At 38.4% G+C, this 22,496-nt stretch overlaps 1 protein-coding gene across 3 annotated transcripts in view; it reads left to right on the forward strand.

The window, feature by feature from the left end:
* LOC122422296 (bifunctional heparan sulfate N-deacetylase/N-sulfotransferase 3) overlaps positions 1-22,496 on the forward strand; it is a 188,426-nt gene that overhangs the window by 90,689 nt on the left and 75,241 nt on the right. For all 3 annotated transcript variants that reach the window (XM_043438703.1, XM_043438704.1, XM_043438706.1), the window contains exons 5-6: positions 11,238-11,423; positions 16,124-16,252. In XM_043438703.1, the coding sequence (XP_043294638.1) occupies positions 11,238-11,423; positions 16,124-16,252 (315 nt within the window). The remainder of the gene's footprint in view (positions 1-11,237; positions 11,424-16,123; positions 16,253-22,496) is intronic.

Below are 22,496 nucleotides of genomic sequence, written 5' to 3' on the forward strand. Positions count from 1 at the left end.
TTTGCATCAGGCGGCCAAAGTATTGGAGTTTCAGCTTCAGCATCAGTCCTTCCAATGAATATTAAGGACTGATTTCCTTTAGGATTGACTGGTTTAAGCTCCTTGCTGTCCAAGAGACTCTCAAGAGTCTTCTCCAACAACACAGTTCAAAAGCATCGATTCTTCAGCGCTCAGCTTTCTTTATAGTCCAACTCTCACATCCATACATGACTACTGGAAAAACCATAGCCTTGACTAGATGGACCTTTGTTGGCAAAGTAATGTCTCTGCTTTTTAATATGCTCTCTAGGTTGGTCATAGCTTTTGTTCCAAAGAGCAAGCGTCTTTTCATTTTATGCCTGCAGTGTATAACTGACCTACAATACCATGTTAGTTCCTGTTACACAACATAGTGATTTGATATTTTTATATGTGTTTCTGGAATTTCTTAAAGCATTAGGCTTACTAAATTTCATTAAAGTTCTTCAAATAATTCAGCTATTCTTTTAGGATACTTGAAGAGGAATATCTGATGTCAAGAAAGGGCTTTTGCTGATGTCATTATTATGGCCTTGTTAAATTTATTGTTCACCAAGGATATTTTAATCTCCTACTTTACATACAATATCAATTACTTTTTCCAGAAGAAATGTATACTGTTTGATAAAACTTTTTTTTAGGTAAGACTGATAATAATAGTGTATTTTCAGCCCCCATATCTTCTTTTAAGGGATGTTTTCTCTCAAATAAGAATCCTCAGTCTTGGGGGGGAACTGGAAGTACTGGTGGAAGGATTCTTAGTTTACCTTTGTTTCTTTGTTTTATTTGTTGTTGTTTCAATAAGAAAGAGAATAATGTTAATAAGATGAAAGGAAATCAAATGGCACTTGACCTCTAACGTTGCTTGTATGTTTTATTTTCTACACTAGAGTAAGATAATTTATTACCCCTACTTGGCAAATAAAGAAATTGAGGTTCGGTGAAGTTGTATAACCTGCTCTGCTGCTGCTAAGTCGCTTCAGTCATGTCCGACTCCAGGGTGATCTTCCCAACTCAAGGATCAAACCCATGTCTCCTATATCACAGGCGGATTGTGTACCACTGAACCCCCGGGAAGCCCTTGTTACTATAGTCATGTTTTTCCAAACTCCAAACTGTGAGACAAAGACCATCACCTTGCTGGGGTTTCTGGACCCACAGGAATATCACTAACTGGAGCAGTTTGCCTCAGCCTTGGTGTTCCATGTCTTTGATGGAGTTTCATTTCATAGGGGCTTCCTTGGTGGCTCAGATGGTAAAGAATCCACTTGCAATGCGGGAGACCCAGGTTTGATCCCTGGGTTGGGAAGATCCCGTGGAGAAGGAAATGACCACCCACTCCAGTATTCTTGCCTGGAGAAGCCCATGGACAGAGGAGCCTGGTGGGCTGCAGTCCATGGGGCCGCAAAAAGTCGGACATGACTGAGCGACTAACATACACACGATCATATCTATTCATTTCATAGATATGATTGATTGAGTCACTGGCCACATGGTTGAACTCAGTATCAAAGTCTCCTGCCCTGCCTAGAGATCAGGTTGATATAGGCTGGCTCAGTGCCCCAAATCTCTAATCAGATGTTTGGTCTTTCAGTCCTGGCTAAATTCTGAACTGAGTCATTTTGTTAACATAAATTCAGATCTTCGGTCTCAGGGATCCACCATGACTAAAGGACATTCCTGTCACTTAGAAAATTCCAAGGATTTAGGGCTTACCTCCCAGCAACCAGGGATGATGAAGACCAGCCAGTGTTTTAATTACACAACAGCTGCCAACAGAGGATGATTTTAAACTCATAAACCAAATCTAAAAAACATCACGATCATCACTGAAGATTTTTCACATACCAGCCAGCAAACAGAATTTATATTATGAATTAAAGAGCACACTGAAAAACTAGAAAGAAGCCTAGTAGCCAAATCTATAAATACTAACCAGATTTATGTAAATATGCCTATCACATTTTAGGGTGTTATCACTTCCTTAAATATGTAAGAAGAAAATTATACATGTTAGTTTAAGATTAGATCATGGATTTAAAATAGTGAATTTATATTTAGCATACAAATATGAGACTATTTCTAAACACCACAAGGATTATGTCAAAGAAACACAGAATTTTAAATCTGAATCTTAGTGATTACTTGCACAACCCTTTTAATTCACAACTGAAAAAAATGAAAACTCAGCTTCCTTTACTAAAGGAGTTATTTCTTTCAAGATCTTTCATTACATAGCATGCCAGAAATACCATCATTTAATCACAGGAATGTGTTCTAATATTTACACTCTTAGCATTCAGTACCAAATCTAATTCCCTAACCTAAAGATAAATCCTGACTTGCCTAGTTTGGTTCTAGATGAAGAAGGAAATAAGATTCCTTTAAATAGTAACTTTACATATATTGGGCCACCATCAATTCCATTTCTTACTTCCCTCCCCGAGTTACAGCAACTGCTATAGGACCAGTCCCAGTGCCAAGGCCCCACAGGTTCTCATAAGCTAAAAAGTCATGTGTTGATCATTAGTATTACCTTAGGAAAACACTCTTTAGAAGCTTTAAAATGCTTCTCAAACTCAAGGGAATAGTTTATGAATTTGTTTTCTTCACATACTGTGTGTATATGTGTATATACATGCATATGTGTATGTATATGCATATGTCTTTTTTTTTTTTTTTTTAGTTGGAGGCTAATTACTTCACAACATTTCAGTGGGTTTTGTCATACATTGATATGAATCAGCCATAGATTTACACGTATTCCCCATCCCGGTCCCCCCTCCCACCTCCCTCTCCACCCGATTCCTCTGGGTCTTCCCAGTGCACCAGGCCCGAGCACTTGTCTCATGCATCCCACCTGGGCTGGTGATCTGTTTCATCATAGATAGTATATATGCTGTTCTTTTGAAATATCCCACCCTCACATTCTCCCACAGAGTTCAAAAGTCTGTTCTGTATTTCTGTGTCTCTTTTTCTGTTTTGCATATAGGGTTATCGTTACCATCTTTCTAAATTCCATATATATGTGTTAGTATGCTGTAATGTTCTTTATCTTTCTGGCTTACTTCACTCTGTATAATGGGCTCCAGTTTCATCCATCTCATTAGGACTGGTTCAAATGAATTCTTTTTAACAGCTGAGTAATATTCCATGGTGTATTGGACCACAGCTTCCTTATCCCATTCATCTGCTGATGGGCATCTAGGTTGCTTCCATGTCCTGGCTATTATAAACAGTGCTGCCGATGAACATTGGGGTGCACGTGTCTCTTTCAGATCTGGTTTCCTCAGTGTGTATGCCCAGAAGTGGGATTGCTGGGTCATATGGCAGTTCTATTTCCAGTTTTTTAAGGAATCTCCACACTGTTTTCCATAGCGGCTGTACTAGCTTGCATTCCCACCAACAGTGTAAGAGGGTTCCCTTTTCTCCACACCCTCTCCAGCATTTATTGCTTGTAGACTTTTGGATAGCAGCCATCCTGACTGGCGTGTAATGGTACCTCATTGTGGTTTTGATTTGCAAAAAAAAAAAAGGTTTTAATTCCACTTCTCAAACAAGCTCCTATTATCTGAAAAAAATGCATTATTTTCTGTGTGAAATAATAGCTCATACAGCCACAGCTTTTAAAGAAGCCAGTTTAAAAACCGAAGCAAACCATTTTCTTCTAGAAACAACTCCAAAATATACTACCAAATATAAACATAGGTACACTTTATTGGAAGCCCATTTTATCTGTAAATGTAAATTCTCAATACTAGAAGATAGTTAAACAAAGCATGAACTTCTATATACTGAAGAAATGGGACATTCTAACCCAAATTAACTTCAGAAAAGCATTTAGAAGTATTTTGAAATTACTTTGTAATGAAGTTTGTAAAGAAGTTTTAGATTTTCTTCCAACTTTAGAATGTAGAATGTTTGTTTTTGTTTTGTTTCAGAGTGTCTGTTTGATTTCCTATCATTGTACATTTTTTATTACATTAGTTTGTGTACTTGCTAATCTGAAAAATATGGAAATGGGCAACACATTTTCAGGTCATTAGTGGAAATTTAAAATATTCTCTTTAGAAAGACTGAAATAGAGGAAAATATTAAAAGTAAAGTACCATTCTTGGGTATACACCTGGACAAAACTATAATTCAAAAAGATACTTGTACCCCTATGTTCATAACAGCACTATTCACAGTGGCCAAGTCATAGACACAACCTGAATGAGCACTGACAGATGAATGGATAGAGAAGATGTGGTACATACATACCATGGAATATTACTCAGCTGTTAAAAAAAAAAAAACAAAATAATGCCATTTGCAGCAACACAGACACAACTCAACATCATTATACCAAGTGAAGTAAGTCGGAAAGAGAAAGACAAATACTAGGTGATATCACTTATATGTAGTTTAAAATATGGCACAGATGAAACTATCTACAAAACAGAAAGCAGCCTCACAGACACAGAGATCGGATTTGTGGCTGCCAAGGGACAGGGAGGGAGAATGAAGAATGGACTGGGAATTTGGGGCTTGCAGATGCCAACTGTTATTTAGAATATGGATAAACAGCTAAGTCCTACTGTACAGCTGCTGCTGCTGCCAAGTCGCTGCAGTCATGTCTGACTCTGTGACCCCATAGACGGCAGCCCACCAGGCTCCCCCGACCCTGGGATTCTCCAGGCAAGAATACCAGATGGCACAGGAAACTAAATCCAGTCTCCTGGGATAAACCATAATAGAAAAGAACATTTTAAAAAAGAATGTATATATGTATAAAACTGAGTCTCTCTGCTGGTACAGCAGAGACTAGCACAACACATTGTAAATCAACTACAATTTTTAAAAAGTAAAGTACCATTCTTGATTACTAGCAAGAATTTAAATAAGAAATATCACCAAGGATTTGTTGTTGTTCTTCAGTCGCTCAGTTGTGTCTGACTCTTTGTGACCCCATGGACTGCAGCACGCCAGGCTTTCCTGTCCTTCACCATCTCCCGGAGCTTGCTCAAACTCATGTCCATTGAGTTCAAGATGCCATCCAACCATCTTGTGCTCTGTCCTCCCCTTCTCTTCCCACCTTCAATCTTTCCCATCATCAGGGTCTTTTCTAATGAGTCGGCTCTTTGCATCAGGTGGCCAAAGTATTGGAGCTTCAGCTTCAGCATCAGTCCTTCCAGTGAATATTCAGGGTTGATTTCCTTTAGGATTGACTGGTTGGATCTCCTTGCAGTCCAAGGGACTCTCAAAAGTCCAACACCACTGTTCAAAAGCATCAATTATCAAGAATAGTAATAAACAATTATTTCTTTATATTTATTTATATTTCTTCATTATAACAGAATGAAGTTACTGTGTTTCTCAAATACATGAATGCCAATTTATTCCTTTTATTCTTTTGGTTTTGAGAAAGTTTTTCTGAGAAATACCACATCACTTTTTGCTTAATAAAATTGTGTTATCTTCATATTTGCATGTGGAAACATCTGAACATACAATTTAGGAAAATCTTGAAATTTTTAATTTTATACAGTGTAGTTTAAATATAAATTCAAGGGGGTTCAGGATGGGGAACACATGTAAATCCATGGCTGATTCATATCAATGTATGGCAAAAACCACTACAATATTGTAAAGTAATTACCCTCCAACTAATATAAATAAATGAAAAAAATAAAATAAAATTTAAAAATATAAATTCATAATAATAAATGTCTGTTTATTACTTGAATAATAATCTTTAACTGTAGTCTCAAAAGTGTTTTGAAGTATTACTTTTATGGGTGTTAATTTTATAGGTGTTAAATTTCTCTGTGAGTTACCATATGTCCATTCTGCAGAGAACTGACAGTTTGAGATAATTGAGAGAGTAAAAATTAGAATGGGAGGGAGGTAGTCAGAATCAGTTCACACACTTGTTCATTAATGTTATTGGAGTGCTTGCTGTTGGCAAGACGCTGGGCTGATAGCAGTGGATAAAACAGAACCCAGAATTCATGGAGCTTATTGTTTAATGAGGAAGAGAGACATTAAGAAACAATTATATGGGACTTGCCTTGTGTTCCAGTGGTTAAGAATCCGCCTGCCAGTGCAGGGGCCCTGGGTTTGATCCCTGGTCCGGGGAGATCCCACATGCTGCGGAACAGCTGAGCCCACAGGCCACAGTGCAGAGCCACGTGCTGCAGCTGCTGAGGCCCGGGCGCCTAGAGTCCGTGCTCCGCAACGAGAGGGAGCCTGAGCGCAGCAGCAAACACCACGCGGGACCGAAACAAATACATGCAGGGAAAACTGTAACGGACTTATTAAGGGCAGAGAAATAATTACATGAAGGAATGTTCACTTACAAACTGTGCTGTGTACCATGGAAAAAAGATGAGCACTACTAAGAGACGTCGTAATGTGGACTTAATTTAGATTGGGACTTGTCGGTGGAGGCTTCTCTGAAGATATCACAGATAAAGTAACTAAGAGAGATCTCAAATTTATCCAAGTGAAGAGTTGGACTAGGGAAATTCTAGTCTGGGAAGACCACAGGTGGGAGGATGCTGAGGGTGGAAACTGCTTGGTGACTTTCAAGAAAAAATTAACGTGATTAAAATACAGTAAAATGTGGAGCGTGGTACAAAACGAGGCAAGAGAGAGAAGCAAAAGTCACACCGTGCAAGATTCACGACCAGTCTAAGAATTTTGTATTTTATCTTAAGTGCCAGGGGAAACCGTGGAAAGATTTTGAGTACGTCACTGGGTCATATTTGGGTGTTAAAGTGCGACTCTGGCTGCTATGTAGAGGATGGATTGGAAGCACACAGAGCAGAAATGGGTCCAATGATTAGGAGGCCATGGAATAACATGCAGACTGGATTAGGGGAGTGACGATGATGCTGATTTTAGAACTGGAGAAAAGTGAATAGGTTTCAGATTTACAGTAGAGACATACTGATAGAACATGATAATGACCTAGATTAAGAAGGGAATGAAGAAACGTGTCAAGAATAGCCTCTGTCTTTTTGACACAGAAACTCGTTGGTTGATAACTAATCATGTTATTTAGTCGCATGGAGGAACCCTGGGGAAAGAGCCTGTTTGGTAGAGCTTGAGAGGCGGAGTTTCAGAGTTCAGTTGTGAGACTAATTAATCCCACTTGTGTTCTAAGTATTTAACATACATTTTATAGTAACATAGACATAATCCCCAATCTTTTTGGTCCATGTCCTCTACTAAGGAAATTCTGATTATAGATGCTAGATCTAAGATGCTACTTTCAATCAAGGATTAATGAAAAGAATAAGGGGAATTAACTTTTTAATCTAAAATGTCTACTCTCTTAGACTTTTTGACCTGGATTCCAAAATAATAGTGTACTCAATTTCAAATTAAAAGATCTGGAAGAGGAAAAAAAAAGATCTGGAAGAGAAGAGCAGGAGTTTAGCATAAGGAATAAATCTGAAACATAATAGACTGCCTTCCAGAACATACAACCTGCAATCTTAGCCCAAACTTTTCTGTGCAATAATATTTCAGGTGTTCTTCCTGGTATTGAATGCAAATTTGGGGGCCAATTTACACTGCCTTCATCTCTTTTAAGAGAGACCACCTACTGACTCATGCTCAGTGAGTCACAGGCGGGAGCCACGTGGCCTTGGTTGAGGGTAGACAGATCAGGAGGAAAGCAGGCCCAGGAGGGGACAGTGAGTGGGACAGAAGGTACAAAGCCTCATGAGGGACAATCCCCAAGTCCACAGTGAAAGCAGAAAAAAGGGCCTGTCTTTTATTGACAGAGAAAGGGTGGCCCAGTATTTTCATAATTCCACATTATACCTGAGACACAGATTTGATCCCGGGGTCAGGAAGATCCCCTGGAGGAGGAAATGGCAACCCATTCTAGTATTCTTGATTGGGAAGTCCCATGGAGAGAGCAGCCTGGTGGGCTACAGTCCATGGGGTCACAAAGAGTCCTATATGACTGAGCACACACACACCACTAGCTTTTTATCACAGCCATGGCCCCAAACTCAGCTTCAAAAAGATACATCATCAAGAGGAATGTGGTACTATCTAGTGTAATCTAATATCATTGAGTTAAGTAGGATGATAGCTTATTTAAAAATGGAGGCAGGCCAACAATGACAACAATACTAAATGACATTCATTGAATGTGTATCATGTTTCAGGAACTGCACTCAGTGCTTTCTATGTATTATATTATCGAATTTCCTCCAAACCCCTTATGAGGTTTAGAGGTCATAAGTCATTCTCCAAAGCCCACATAGGTGGTAAATGCAAGAGAGAAATGGCCAGGTCTGTTTGCCTCCAGAAGTGGAGTTAGCTACCAGTGTGCCTCAGATTGTATCAGCATACGAATCAAAGATGAGATTAAAGAACCTCAGTAGTTCTTTAGAGTTAAGAGCTAAAACTAAAAACAGGAATTGTGTACATGTTGGTTTGCAAATATTTGGGAATATTCCTGGCTTTCCAGGTGGTGCAGTGGTAAAGAATCCGCCTGCCAATGCAGGAGATGCAGTTCGATCCCTAAGTGGAAGATCCCCTGGAGAAGGAAATGGCAGCCCACTCCAATGTTCTTGTCTGGGAAATATTCCAAAATAAGGGGAATGTCTCTGCTGTATTGGACAGTCCTTTTCTTACACGGTGTTCTGAAGAGATAGGTGACCACTTACAGGTATTTAAAAACTACCTTGAGCTTTCTGTCAGCATAATTTCTCACACACTTGGAGATACCTGAGTTTTATAATGTCGCTCCTGTCATTGTGAATTTCATCTTTGCTTCCTTGTATACCCTTTTTAAAGCTGTTAACCTGTACTTGTTCACCATTTTCCTTTAAATTTCTATGGTTGAAATTCACTTGCTTTCCACTGGTTCATTATCACTACACCCCTGTTCTTAAACCACTTTAGATAAATATTTCACTGACTTTTTCTAACACAAAGTATATGTTGGTAATTTTTAGTTGAAAAAAAATGCCTTAGTTTGAGTTTTTAAAAACCAAGGGGGAAAAAAGAAATGATATTTCAATTCACTTTGTAGTGAAATTCAATTTTTTTTATTAAAAAATATTTTATTTCATGTTCTTCACATTTATAGGGTTTCTATCAAGTGGTCAGTTGTCAATCACATTTTCCCCCTTTAAAAGTATTTGTTTGGTTTTGCTATTTTTAAGACTTTTTCGTTGCTTTTAGTTTTTACAGCTTTGCTCTGTAAATGTTGATTTTTTTAAAACTTATCTTGCTTTGAAGTTTAACAGATTTCTTAATGTATCCCATCAGTTTTGGGAAATAACTATTCACTATTTCTTCAATTGCTGCTTCTAATTCTAAACGACATAATAATAAGGCTCAGTTGTGTCTGACCCTTTGTGATCCCATGGCAGGCATGTGACCCCTGCCAGGCTCCTCTGTCCGTGGGATTCTCTAGGCAAGAATACTGGAGGGGGTTGCCATTTCCTTCTCCAGGGGATCTTCCCAACCCAGGGATCGAACCCATGTCTCTTATGTCTCCTGCATCGGCAGGCAGGTTCTTTACCACTAGCATCACCTGGGAAGCCCAGATAATAATTGCCTAGTTATGGTAATTTCTAGAAAAGATGCAAATAAAGTGAAGAACATGGTGATTTCCTCCCACCCTTCGGAAACACAAGTATAATCCACTCCACCTCTCAACCCACCCATTCTCTTCCTCGCAGCAACAGTGTGGCAGCTCCCTTTCCAGCATCCTCAGCTACAGCTGACTGAGCTGAGTTCTGAATGATGAAGACTTACAAGTTAAGAGAAAAGGGGCATTCCAGTTAGGTAGATAATATGTACAATGTACAGCAAAGATGTAAAGGGAATCATCAGAAATTGGGGTGGGGAGATGAATGCAAATAGGACATAATCTACGTTAGGTAGGTTGGGACCAAATTTTGAGAGCCTTTCCTGCCGTACTGAAGGAGTCTGATAGATACTTAAGGGATAACACACCACTGGCAGCCCATGAGCCTTCTGTGCTTAGGTGCTCAGACACTTCCTTCACCTCCTATTATTATTTAGGTTGAAAGCAAAGCTTGCCATGCCTTTTCCATTTTATCCATATCCGTTTGTAGCATATTTCTATAATTCCTGATACCATGGTTCTCTGTGCGTGAAATTGTGCTTTGGCATGAAGAAAAACCACAACTAATTCAACGGAAGTCTATTTGGGTGGAACTTTTGGAAAAATACAAGTAGAAAAATAAAATATCATTTAGGAGAAAAAAAATACATATCTGCCACTGAAGCTACAAGTGTTCTTTTAATGAAAGGCATTTCATCTTATATGCAAAGGACATTTATTAGGATTAGTGGGCCATCTGAAATGAAGAAGAATAATTACAATTATACAGAGTTGTCCCAAGCCCCCTCCAAAATAGCCCAGTTGTCGCATAGATTTATGTTTGGAATTTCGAGAGGTGGTCAGGACCAAATGAATAGAAGAAGGAGGAGCTGGGAGAGAAGGGGTACAGAGAGGGAGTGTGTGTGTTTAATTTAGAAAATTTTTAAGCTGGATTCATTTTATATACTAAAGCTGGATTTCAGATCAACTGAATTTCCAGATTGTTAGGTTCTTTCAGAACTTCCTACTTTCACTGTAACCAAGCTTTGGCTTCAAAGAAAATTGGTCTATAAAATTTTTACCGCATTTCCTAGTCAAAATTGTGTGCTTCTACCAAGGCAGGGAACACTGTTACTGGCCCTGTCCTTGAGAGACCAGCAGAAATGTGGCAAACCTGGTAGAAACTGGGATACAGGCAAAGTAAAATCCTGTTAGCAAGTCTAATGAGTGCAGAATGTGTTCTGTCCCTCTAGCAAGTGTTGGTTTTATTTTGTGGGAAGTACTGAGTGTTCTTTACAGTAAGTGTTTGTCATTTAACTTACTGAGATGGTGAGGAGAGAAAAGGATGTGCCTGTGACAGGATACACTGAACGCAGGCTCTTTCACATTATTTGTTAAAATCGCCAGCCCTGTCTCACCAGCTCTTAATACAAATGCATCATCATCGAGACTGGTGGAATGGCTATCGGGCTTCATGAAGTCTAGCGGTCTTCATATTCATCACTCTAACTTTACCATATAATTAAGTAATGATGGACTGAAGCAAATGTATTTGTAGCATATGTGAAAATCCTGGGGTAAAAATAGGATGCCAATAAATCTTCCCACATTCTAACTAACATTTGCTTGATCTTAGGAGCATGGCATTCCTACTGACATGGGCTATGCAGTGGCCCCTCACCATTCAGGCGTCTACCCTGTACATGTTCAGCTATATGAAGCCTGGAAGAAGGTTTGGAATATTAGAATCACCAGCACTGAAGAATATCCACACCTGAAACCAGCTAGATACCGGAGGGGCTTCATCCACAAAAACATCATGGTGAGCATCCCCAGTATGGGTCCGGCACACCACGTTCTGCCAGAAAGAACGCAAGAGAAGAACAAAAGAGTAAAAGCTTAACAGAGGGGAAGCTCCGTGCAGCAGGAAGCATAGTTTCCACATCCAAGCAAAGGATGTTTTAGTTATAGTCACTGTTTTTTCAGTTCTTCAAACAGAACTTTAAAGTGTTTCTTTACTGAAACTACTGCTATTAATCAGGCACTGATGTTAAACCACTAAGGAGACATTACATCTAACTTGCAGATAATTTATAGAAGCCTTCATTTCTTCAGTTGCTTAGCATGTAAAACTAACACCATCTCTCTGTATATTAACCATGCCACTCTTTTACAAGCCAAACTGTCCTCTTTATCAATGTCAGACTAAAAGAAAAAAAAAAAAAAAACTCAGGTATTTGCAAGAAGCCACATGTCCCGCATAATCATTAACGAGTCATAATAGAGAATACAAATGAGAGATGATGTTAAGTCATTTATATCTGTTGTCAAATTCTCTCCAAAGTGTCTCTACTTGGTTTTGTGTTTTTACACTGGTGACAAATATATATTGTCAAGATATATTGTTACTTAATACTTTGTGAGGCCTCTCAAAGTAATTAGGAAAAAATCCTAATTTTTTCCCAAATCAGAAGATCTAAAGAGCACTGTGGTGTTAGGCATAGGTCTCCTGATTTAGACACACATTTAGATCACACCCATATTTTGATCATCTGGGTTTTGTTGATGTGTCTACAAATCAAACTCATAAGACCACAAATGAAACCTATTATCTTCCCTTCATTCCAGCTATTGGTCCTGCTATTTCTAATTCAGCTCAGCGATTTGAACATTGCACTACCCACCCCATGTCCAATCAGTCTCTACATTCCATCAATAATTCCTTCATAATACTTTAATATTCACTGCCTTTCTCACAGCCTAATTCACTACCTTGACTTTTATTCGTAAACCACAGGGCTGATTCCTATTTCATCTATTTACAGCTTCTATCCACCCCCTACCACAGTCTGTCCCATGGACACTGCCAACCTTTTAATCCTAAATGCTGCCTTCACCTTCACCTTCCTAACCTGATTCTTTCCAGTTGTTTCCACAGCCCTTAACTTGCTCTGCAGGACCTAAAAACAATTTAAACTAAGTCCACCTTTCTGGCTCCTATCTTCCCGTAGTTAGCACAGACTCACTCCAGCCAAAAAGATCTGCAGCAATATCACCGTCTCCGTGCCTCTGTTGTCCTTTCAACCTTGAAAGACTTTCTGACCACTCTCTACCTGTTCCTATTCCATTTATTCCTCAGTATCAAGTCCCATATCATATATAACATAAAGCACTTTGGTGTATGTCTAGCAGTTCAGCACCTAGGTCTGGCCTGAAGTGAACTGAAGTCGCTCAGTCATGTCTGACTCTTCACAACCCCATGGACTTTAGTCTACCACGATCCTCTCTTCATGGGATTTTCCAGGCAAGGGTACTGGAGTGGGTTGCCATTTCCTTCTCCAGAGGATCTTCCCAACCCAGGGATTGAACCTGGGTCTCCCGCATTGTAGGCAGACGCCTTACCGTCTGAGCCACCAGGGAAGTCCAACCTAGCCACCAGGTCCGGCCTACACTGGTCTTATTCTCCTCTGAATTCCCATAACATATCATCTTGTAACACCACTGGGAACATAAAGACTTACCACATTTCAAGATGTTTGTGCCCTAACCAGAGGCTCTGAGGCTCCAGTCCCATTGCATTATAGGGCAGTTTTTCTCTTTATTCAGTAAGGAACTGATGGAAAGCCAAGACATCCCATCCCAATCCCTGGTTGTTAAATGTGACTCTCTGAAGAGAGCCAGAGACCTCAAAGCAATTAGATTACAAACTTGAGTATTTATTTACTCTTTCTAATGGAGATACCCACTGGTAGAGACTCCCACCAGTCCTCCCAGCAGCCTCATGGGTGGCATTTACCAGGAACACTTATTGGCAGTTGCTCTAGATTCAGGCCTTGCTTGTGCATGCGCGCTCAATTGCTCAGTCATATCTGACTCTTTGCGACCCTTTGGAGTACTGCCCGCCAGGCTCCTCTGTCCATGGGATTTTTCAGGCAAGAATACTGGAGAGGGTTGCCATTTCCTCCTCTAGGAGATCTTCCTGACCCAGGGATTGAACCCACATCTCCTTCATTGCGGGCGGATTCTTGATCCACTGAGCCATCAGGGAAGCCCAAATTCAGACCGTACGTATAGGATATTGGTTTTAGGTCCATTAGTGGAGATTCTTGTGATTACGGTTTTCATAACCATCTTCTAGTTAGTTAGGGTCAGCAGCTATATATAAGGTTTGCAGGGGTTTATCAATATATGAGAGTTTGAATTTGATAGTGTTACACTCCCAGAAACAGTTCTAGAGAGCAGAATGCCTAAAACTTCTCTTACTCCTTCTCTAACACTAGAGAGCTATTTCAAGAATCATGGTCAGTGTCCTGTAGCACTGGAATTAGGGAGAAGCAATGGGACATGACCCTCCTACACCCTCCTGGTCTCCTCGGCCTCCTTCGGTGGTCCACTGACCATCCTAGGGCTCACAGTGACTCTCATCCTCTCAGCAAGTGTGATCCTCCCCACAGTTGCAGGGTAAAGCCTAACACTTCCTCTTCCCTCTGTTCAAATACAAATAATTTGAGAAATAAATGAGGCTCAAATATCTTTTCACTTCTCTATCTATTGCATAGAATCAGCTAGATAATCAAGTCCCAAAGTTGGCTCTTTATGTTACCACAGTTTTTCAAGCAAGATATTAAAGCTAAATCCTAAAAGTGATTCAGAATCATGCATATTTAAAATGTAAAACTAACCTGGCATTTAATTACATGTAGGCATTTCATTATTTAGCTTTGGGATAATTCTCTCTACCTCCCATACACTTTAAATCCTTCTTGAATATAAAGGATATACCACTGTGTTCTCCCACCTGGACTTGCATAGAATTTTGAATCAGTATTTGTGAAATAAATAACTGCTGTTTCCAGGAAATTGTATTTCCATGAGTTATTAAGGAATATATTTGATTCGGTTAGAATATTTTTGCACTTAGTTCTTTTTTGTTGTTGATTTTGTGTATAACATTATGAGAATATATAATGTTTTTAAACATAACCATCATCAGAGCTAATACTCTGCAGTTAAACTGAAGTTCTCTGAATGATCTCATCAAGATAAAATAGCTTCTAAGGATATAACTTTAACCAGTTTACCAAAATAAATAGGATATGTTCAGTTTTGATTTACACAGCAATATATAATATAGTGATTGAGCTGAGAATCATGTTTTCTAAGAAAACTTTCAAGGACTAGATTGAAATTTATAATAATACACATTCAAATGAAAGAAAAGAGCCCCCCACCCCCCGCCCAGTATATTTCTAGGGAACTGCAAAGCATGGGGAGCCCTGTACAGTAATATTTTGACAACAACTGAACCAACTGTGCTTTAAGAATCAAAACAGAAAAAACTGAAGATTGATTGCTTAGGACAATAAGCTGAAGACCTGTCTATTTAAAATTCCGTAAAACTTGTATCTCTCCTAAATATATTCATTTATTTTCTACCACTTCAAGTGAATAATGACAAATGCAGATCATAAAGAAGTCATTACATAAAATTTAGCTAAAGATTGTACCACCTTGCACAGTTTTTGCTCACCCTTTTAAAATTATACTGCCATTTTACCAGGAAAGCTGTAAGAATTTGGGGAAAAAAAAAAAACCCTTATCACAAATATGTGTAATTGAAGTAAATAATGGCTTCTATATACAAAAGATAAAAAGAATACCTTTTACTAAGTGACCTTTTCATCATTTTGTTTGTGATGCATTACAAAAATTGCTAACCAAATGCATAATCTCTTTCTTTCTTTTGGAACTGTCAGTCTTCAGACTTAGAATTTGTGGCAGTTACTACAACCTACAGTGGTCTTTTCAGAGTAGAGCAGAAACTATGACTTGTGTCTCAAATGTTTGTTCTAATTTAAAATGTTATTTCCTAAGAATCATATTAAGTTACTAATTGACTTCATTTTATAATGCATGTGTAGAATTTGATAGAAGTATTATCCTTAAATTTTTTGCCTAAAATTACAATGTATAGCACAGGCAAATCCAATACTTTTTAAATTTCATTTTTACTTTTTTTGTTTTATTTCATAAGATGCTGGAACATACTAGGTTTCATAACAGAAGTAATGACTTGGAGATTTAAAATAGATAAGTGGCTAAAATAATTCAAAGTCTGTTTTAGTTTTTACATATTTCTTCCACTGTCTTCAGTATTCCTCCTATAGTGATGTCATCCCCACTTTCCAGATTATGAAGGATTTGGGGGATGAAGTATCTCAGAGATAAAGAATCCGCCTGCAATGCAGGAGACTGGGTTTGATCCCTGGGTTGGGAAGATCCCCTGGAGAAGGAATGGCAACCCATTTCGGTATTCTTGCCTGGGAAATCCCACAGACAAAGGAGCCTGGCAGGCTATATAGTCCATGGGGTCGCAAGAGTTGGACATGACTTGGCAACTAAACCACCACAGTAAAGAGTTGAATAATGACACCAACTTTATCTTCCACGAGGGAAGAAGCTAAGTCAGCATATTAATTGGTTGAAGGGAACTTTTCCCTTACTTGTTCGTTCTTCCTTCAGGTTCTCCCAAGACAAACCTGTGGGCTTTTCACTCACACGATTTTCTATAAAGAATATCCAGGAGGTCCTAAAGAGCTGGACAAGAGTATCCAGGGAGGTGAACTTTTCTTCACTGTGGTCCTCAACCCAGTAAGTACTTTGAGCTTTTCTCCATATAAATAATGAAAAATGACAAAACAGATGACAAACAGGCAGGGTTTTGGTGGTTATCAGCCAAATCAATATGAAGTTTCAGTTACAAAACAGTAATTAATAACTAAATGGAACCATATTTAGTAATGGGGGCAAACTAATTCTCCAAGTAGTAATGAGATGAGGAACTCACAGAGGAACCAAGGAAGTGCTCTAGCAAACCCTTCTCTGCAATGGAAAGTCATCAAAATTCAGATATTCTTGCTTTTATGCAGAATAGAATTTTCACCTATAAAACTCTTCTGTTCCTAATGGGACCAGTTTTTCATTTAGGTGACTATACCCCTATTTTTTCCTTACTTAAAGTAAATGTAGAAGTGAAATGGGAGAGAAATTAGATAAGCAAATATGGTCACTGCTGGAACAGTCACGTTAGATCTTGTTTTGCTCTGTCTCAGGACAGGGCAGAGCAGCCTGTTCTTTCTCCTTTACTTCTTAATATCAAGGTGCCAGTTAATACCAGCTCCCAAAGGAACCATTTGTATTTATTTCTGTTTGAGGCAAGTGTTATAGAGTTCATGAGAAATAACTAATTGAAGTAAGGTGTATAAGGAAAAGAAGGGATTTTTATTTCCCTTCTGAAAATCACTGATACAAAATGTAAAGCTGTATTTATTTATAGTAAATTTGTCCCTAATGTCAGCAATATTCAAGATTTTTTTTAAAATGTAATTCTCCAAATGGGAAGAAATTCTAAGACCCCTCTCTTGACCTTAATTTTACAGGTTTTGCAATCAAAATTGCAGATGTTTTTCATTGTCTACTAGTATTCAATAGCTATCTATTTCTCAGCTCCTAGAAAATGAGATAGAAGTAAGTAAATAACTCATCTTTGGGCAAAATTAGCACATATATCAAAAAATCATTATAGTCTGAATTAATATGACATTTGGCCTTTTGGAAGTTTATTAACCGTCCTACTGCCAAAATATAAATAATTCTGATTTATTTATCAGAAATAACCTGGTTCTTCTATCTTCTTTACAAATGGAAGTCTCTTTGGAATCATCTCATATGGTTTCCTTCATTTTTTTCCTCAATTCAATGAAAAGAGTTAAACCAATGCCTGATTGTGAACTGAAAACTCAGTTAAAATATTCTTAATATGGTAACATTATCACCATAATTTTAAGACTCCTTAATCTATAATCTGTAAAATTCTAATGTTTTCTACTTCCTTTCAACAAAAAGCAATAGGACTGTGAACAGGTAATCATTTATTTGATTTTTTTAAACAACAGTTGCTTTGGCGCTTAAGAAATTCATAGCAGTATTGTAATTTCAGAACTTTCTAAACCAAATTAGTTGTATTTAACATAGAAGAAATTCAAAACTAGATCATTCATGACCAGTTGTTGTTGTTGTTCAGTTGCTAAGTCGTGGCTGACTCTTTGTGACCCCATGAACTGCAGCATGCCAGGTTTTCCTATCTTTCACTATCTCCCAGAGTTTGCTCAAACTCATGTCCATTGAGTTGGTGATGCCATCCAACCTTCTCATCCTCTGTCATTCCCTTCTCCTCCTGTCTTCAATCTTTCCCAGCATCAGGGTCTTTTCCAGTGAGTCAGCTATTCACATCAGGTGGTCAAAGTATTAGAGCTTCAGTATCAGTCCTTCCAATGAATATTCAGGGTTGATTTCCTTGAGGATTGACTGGTTTGATCTCCATGCCATCCAAGGGATTCTCAAGAATCTTCTCCAGTACCACAGTTCGAAAGCATCAGTTCTCCAGTACTCAGCCTTCCTTATAGCCCAACTCTTACATCCACACGTGACTACTGGAAAAACCATAGCTTTGACTATATGGACCTTTGTCAGCAAAGTGATGTCTCCACTTTTTAATATACTGTCTAGATTTCTCATAGCTTTTCTTCCAAGGAGAAGTGTCTTTTAATTTCATGGCTTCAATCACTGTCCACAGTGATTTTGGAGTACAGGAAAATAAAATCTGTCAGTTTCCACTTTTTTCCCATCAATTCGCCATGAAGTGATGGGACCAGATGCCATGATCTTCATTTTTTGAATGTTGAGCTTTAAGCCAGGTTTTTCACTCTCCTCTTTCGCCCTCACCAAGAGGCTCTTTAGTTCCTCTTTGCTTTTCTGCCATCAGGGTGGTATCATCTGCAAATGTGAGGTTGCTGATATTTCTCCTAGCAATCTTCATTCCAGCTTGTGCTTCATCCAGCCCAACATTTTACCTGATGTAAATAAGGTAAATGATGTACTCTGTAAATAAGCAGAGTGATAAGATACAGCTTTGATGTACTCCTTTCCCAATTTGGAACCAGTCCGTTATTCCATGTCCAGTTCTAGCTGTTGCTTCTGGACCTGAATACAGGTTTCTGAGGAGGCAGGTAAGGTGGTCTGGTATTCCCATCTCTTTAATAATTTTCCAGTTTGTTGTGATCCACAAAGTCAAAGGCTTTAGTCAATGAGGCAGAAGTAGATTTTTTTTTTAATTCCCTTGGTTTTACTATGATCCAACCAATGTTGGCCATTTGATTTCTGGCTCCTCTGCCTTTTCTAAATCCAGCTTATACATCTGGAAGTTATCGGTTCATATACTGTTGAAGCTTAACTTGAAGGATATTGAGCATTACCTTGCTACCATGTGAAATTAGCACAATTATACAGTAGTTTGAACATTCTCTGGCATTTCCTTTGGGATTGAAATGAAAACTGACCTTTTCTGGTCCTGTGGCCACTGCTGAGTTTTCCAAATTTGCTAGCATATTGACAGGAGTACTTTAACAGCATCAATTTTTAGGATTTTTAAATAGTTCAGCTGGAATTCCATCACCTCCACTAGTTTTGTTCATAGTAAGATTTCCTAAGGCCTACTAGGCTTCACCCTCCAGGATGTCTGGCTGTAGGTGAGTGACCACACCATGGTGGTTATCTGGGTCATTAAGACCTTTTTCATACAGTTCTGTGTATTCTTGCCACTTCTTAATATCTTCTACTTCTGTTAGGTCTTTGCCATTTCTGTCCTTTATTGAGCCCATCTTTGAATGAAATGTTCCCTTGGTATCTCCAATTTCCTTGAAGAGATCTCGAGTCTTTCCCATTTTATTGTTTCCTCTATTTCTTTGCATTGGTCATGTCCAATATAGTTACAAATATTTAATTTTTACTAATTAAAAAATGTATTATTTTCTTAACTGAAAAAAATCTCATAGTAAAGCTTATGTTAATCTTGGATACTAATTTGAACTAAACTAACTGGGGAAACAGTGGAAGCAGTGTCAGACTTTATTTTGAGGGGCTCCAAAATCACTGCGGATGGTGACTGCAGCCATGAAATTAAAAGACGCTTACTCCTTGGAAGGAAAGTTATGACCAACGTAGATAGCATATTAAAAAGCAGAGACATTATTTTGCCAACAAAGGTCTGTCTAGTCAAGGCTATGGTTTTTCCAGTGGTCATGTATGGATGTGAGAGTTGGACTATAAAGAAAGCTGAGCGCTGAAAAATTGATGCTTTTGAACTGTGGTGTTGCAGAAGACTCTTGAGAGTCCCTTGGACTGCAAGGAGATCCAACCAGTCCATCCTAAAGGAGATCAGTCCTACCCAATCCTTCATTGGAAGGACTGATGCTGAAGCTGAAACTCCAGTACTTTGGCCGTCTCATGTGAAGAGCTGACTCATTGGAAAAGACCGTGATGCTGGGAGGGATTGGGGGCAGGAGGAGAAGGGGACGACAGAGGATGAGATGGCTGGATGACATCACCGACTCGATGGACATGAGTTTGAGTAAACTCCGGGAGTTGGTGATGGACAGGGAGGCCTTGAGTGCTGCGATTCATGGGGTCGCAGAGAGTTGGACACGACTGAGCGACTGAACTGAACTGAACAAACCCTTCAAATGTTTAGCAAAATTTGCTACTTTTCAGGCCTTTATCTATTGATAAAGGTTATTACCTTTGGCAAATTTGTTTGTCTTGCTGAGGAGATTCACAGGGAATAAACGGGAGAAAAAACTTCCCAAAACGTTCTTTTCTGATTCAGAAAACCTTCAGTAGACAATTACTTTCAGATAAATCCTGGGATTCAAAATAAATGACAGACCTTGCTAGATACCAAAATATATTCAAGGAATCCAAATTAACTTCATCTGGCACGCAAACTCCAATTTTTGGAAGCAACTATAGTTCCCTAGAGACTTGTGGTTAAGAAGCGCACTTCTAGACTCAGCCCACGTCTTCGCCAAGGAAAGACTACTCTCGTTAGTTAGTGAGGTCTGCCTTGCAGAACAGAGTGAGGAGTGTTTCCCATGGCCTGTTTCCCATGAATTCTCCATCCCAAAATAAAATGTCTGGATAAAGTCTCTGTTAAAATTAAGAAAGGTCCTTACTGTATAACACAGGGAACTCTGCTCAGTGTTGTGTGGCAGCCTGGATGGGAGGGGAGTTTGGGGGAGAAGGGATACATGTACATGTATGGCTGAGGCCCTTTGCTGCTCACCTGAAACTATCACAACTTTGTTAACTGGCTATACCCCAATACAAAATAGTTTTTTAAAAAAGAAAAGAAAATGAAAGGTCCAGGTACAAGTAGGCATGCTAGTAATTTAGCACATGACACTTTTTAAGGACTGAATGAGAATGAGAAAATCTGATGGAATCGAGTATTACTAACTACAGTAAAGAAAAAATTTTAATTATAGCAGATTTGAAAGATAGTAATTATGAGCTTCAGTGATACTCCAGACCTTGATAAGAAGTATTTCATATGTGAATGAATGAAATTTAATGTCCAACAATGGGGTATGGGTACTACAAGAGCAAATTTTGTTCCCCCCAGAGTGGAATACATTCGGCCATTAAAAAATACATTGTATAATAATTTTTAATGATATAGAAAATATTTATATTTAATGAAAAAAATTAAGTTATTAGAAAACTAGATGTGAGCATGCAAATAAACTGAATGAATTCAGCAGAATGTTAACAATGGTTGCCCTAGATCATAAGATTAAAGATGATTTTCGCTCATTTGCCTAATTTTTAGAGGTCTACATTGAACATGTATACTCTTAAAACCAGCACACACACAGAAAATGTTACGTTAAAAACAAGAAGAAAGAATTATGTAACACTAACAGTGAAGGCTATAAAATGTAATTATTTATTTAGTGATATATCAGGGGAAGAATTAGTATTTACTCAGTTCCAATTGTTCCCTATCTGTCCCACGTGTCACCTAACACCTGCCTTGCTGCACAGTTATCCGTGTGTATATATAACACCTTTTCTTCTGTATGAGGGGACATTCTTGCAGAATGAACTCTGTGTGTTTCATTTTTGTGCTTCCCATGGTATCTGGAGTAATGTTTTAAATCTAGTAAGAGGTCACTAAATGTTTTCTAAATGACTAACTAAACGCAAGAATAGCTATGTTTTAGGGGCATCACTTGACTTAGGGGCATATCCAAATGTGAGTAATAATAAGCTTGGTTTTAATAAAACTACATTCTAGCAGATTCTCTGCTTTCAAGAGAAAGAAATTCAGGATCCAGGAAATTTTTACGGGACCCTAAATGTTTGGCAGGTTTTTACAAGTGATGATGAATTAGCCTGACATGGAACAATGGATAATTAAAGCTGGAAAGAACCACAAAATTCCTCTGCTTGATCACCCAGTTTTAGACTCAAGATCACGCCTGTGTTTTTCTGAAGAGAACCTCAGCCTTCCCGACTCTGGGTTCGGTGCTTCCACCACTGCAACACACTGCTTCTGCACTCCTGGGTAAACTGGCCTTAACGTGACGCATGTCACCTCTTCATATGACTCAGTTACCTGGTACCAGGAAAATGTGTGAATAGCTTAAAATTTCTGGCCATTATCTAGAAAAAGCAACCCATTTTTTGAGTGAAAAACAAAAAATAAGTGCTTTTGAAAAAAAGCTATAATAAGTAGTTATAGCTAAGGAAAAATGTCAAATGTACTTTTAAAGAACTATGAATAATAAACTATGTATTTTTTGTCTTAAAACAGTAAATCTTGTTGATGTTACATATAACATCAACATTTAAAACAATTTTTGTTCTGTTAAATTTAGACTGTTAAATTTGCAAAGCCAAAAGACATTTTATTTCATTTGTTTCCTACTTTCCATATTAGCCCGATTTTTCTATCAGTGTTCTTCATGACTAACTGGTATTATATAATTACTTGCCA

Source organism: Cervus canadensis, chromosome 19 (genome assembly GCF_019320065.1).
Source record: "Cervus canadensis isolate Bull #8, Minnesota chromosome 19, ASM1932006v1, whole genome shotgun sequence".
NCBI classification, from domain to species: domain Eukaryota; kingdom Metazoa; phylum Chordata; class Mammalia; order Artiodactyla; family Cervidae; genus Cervus; species Cervus canadensis.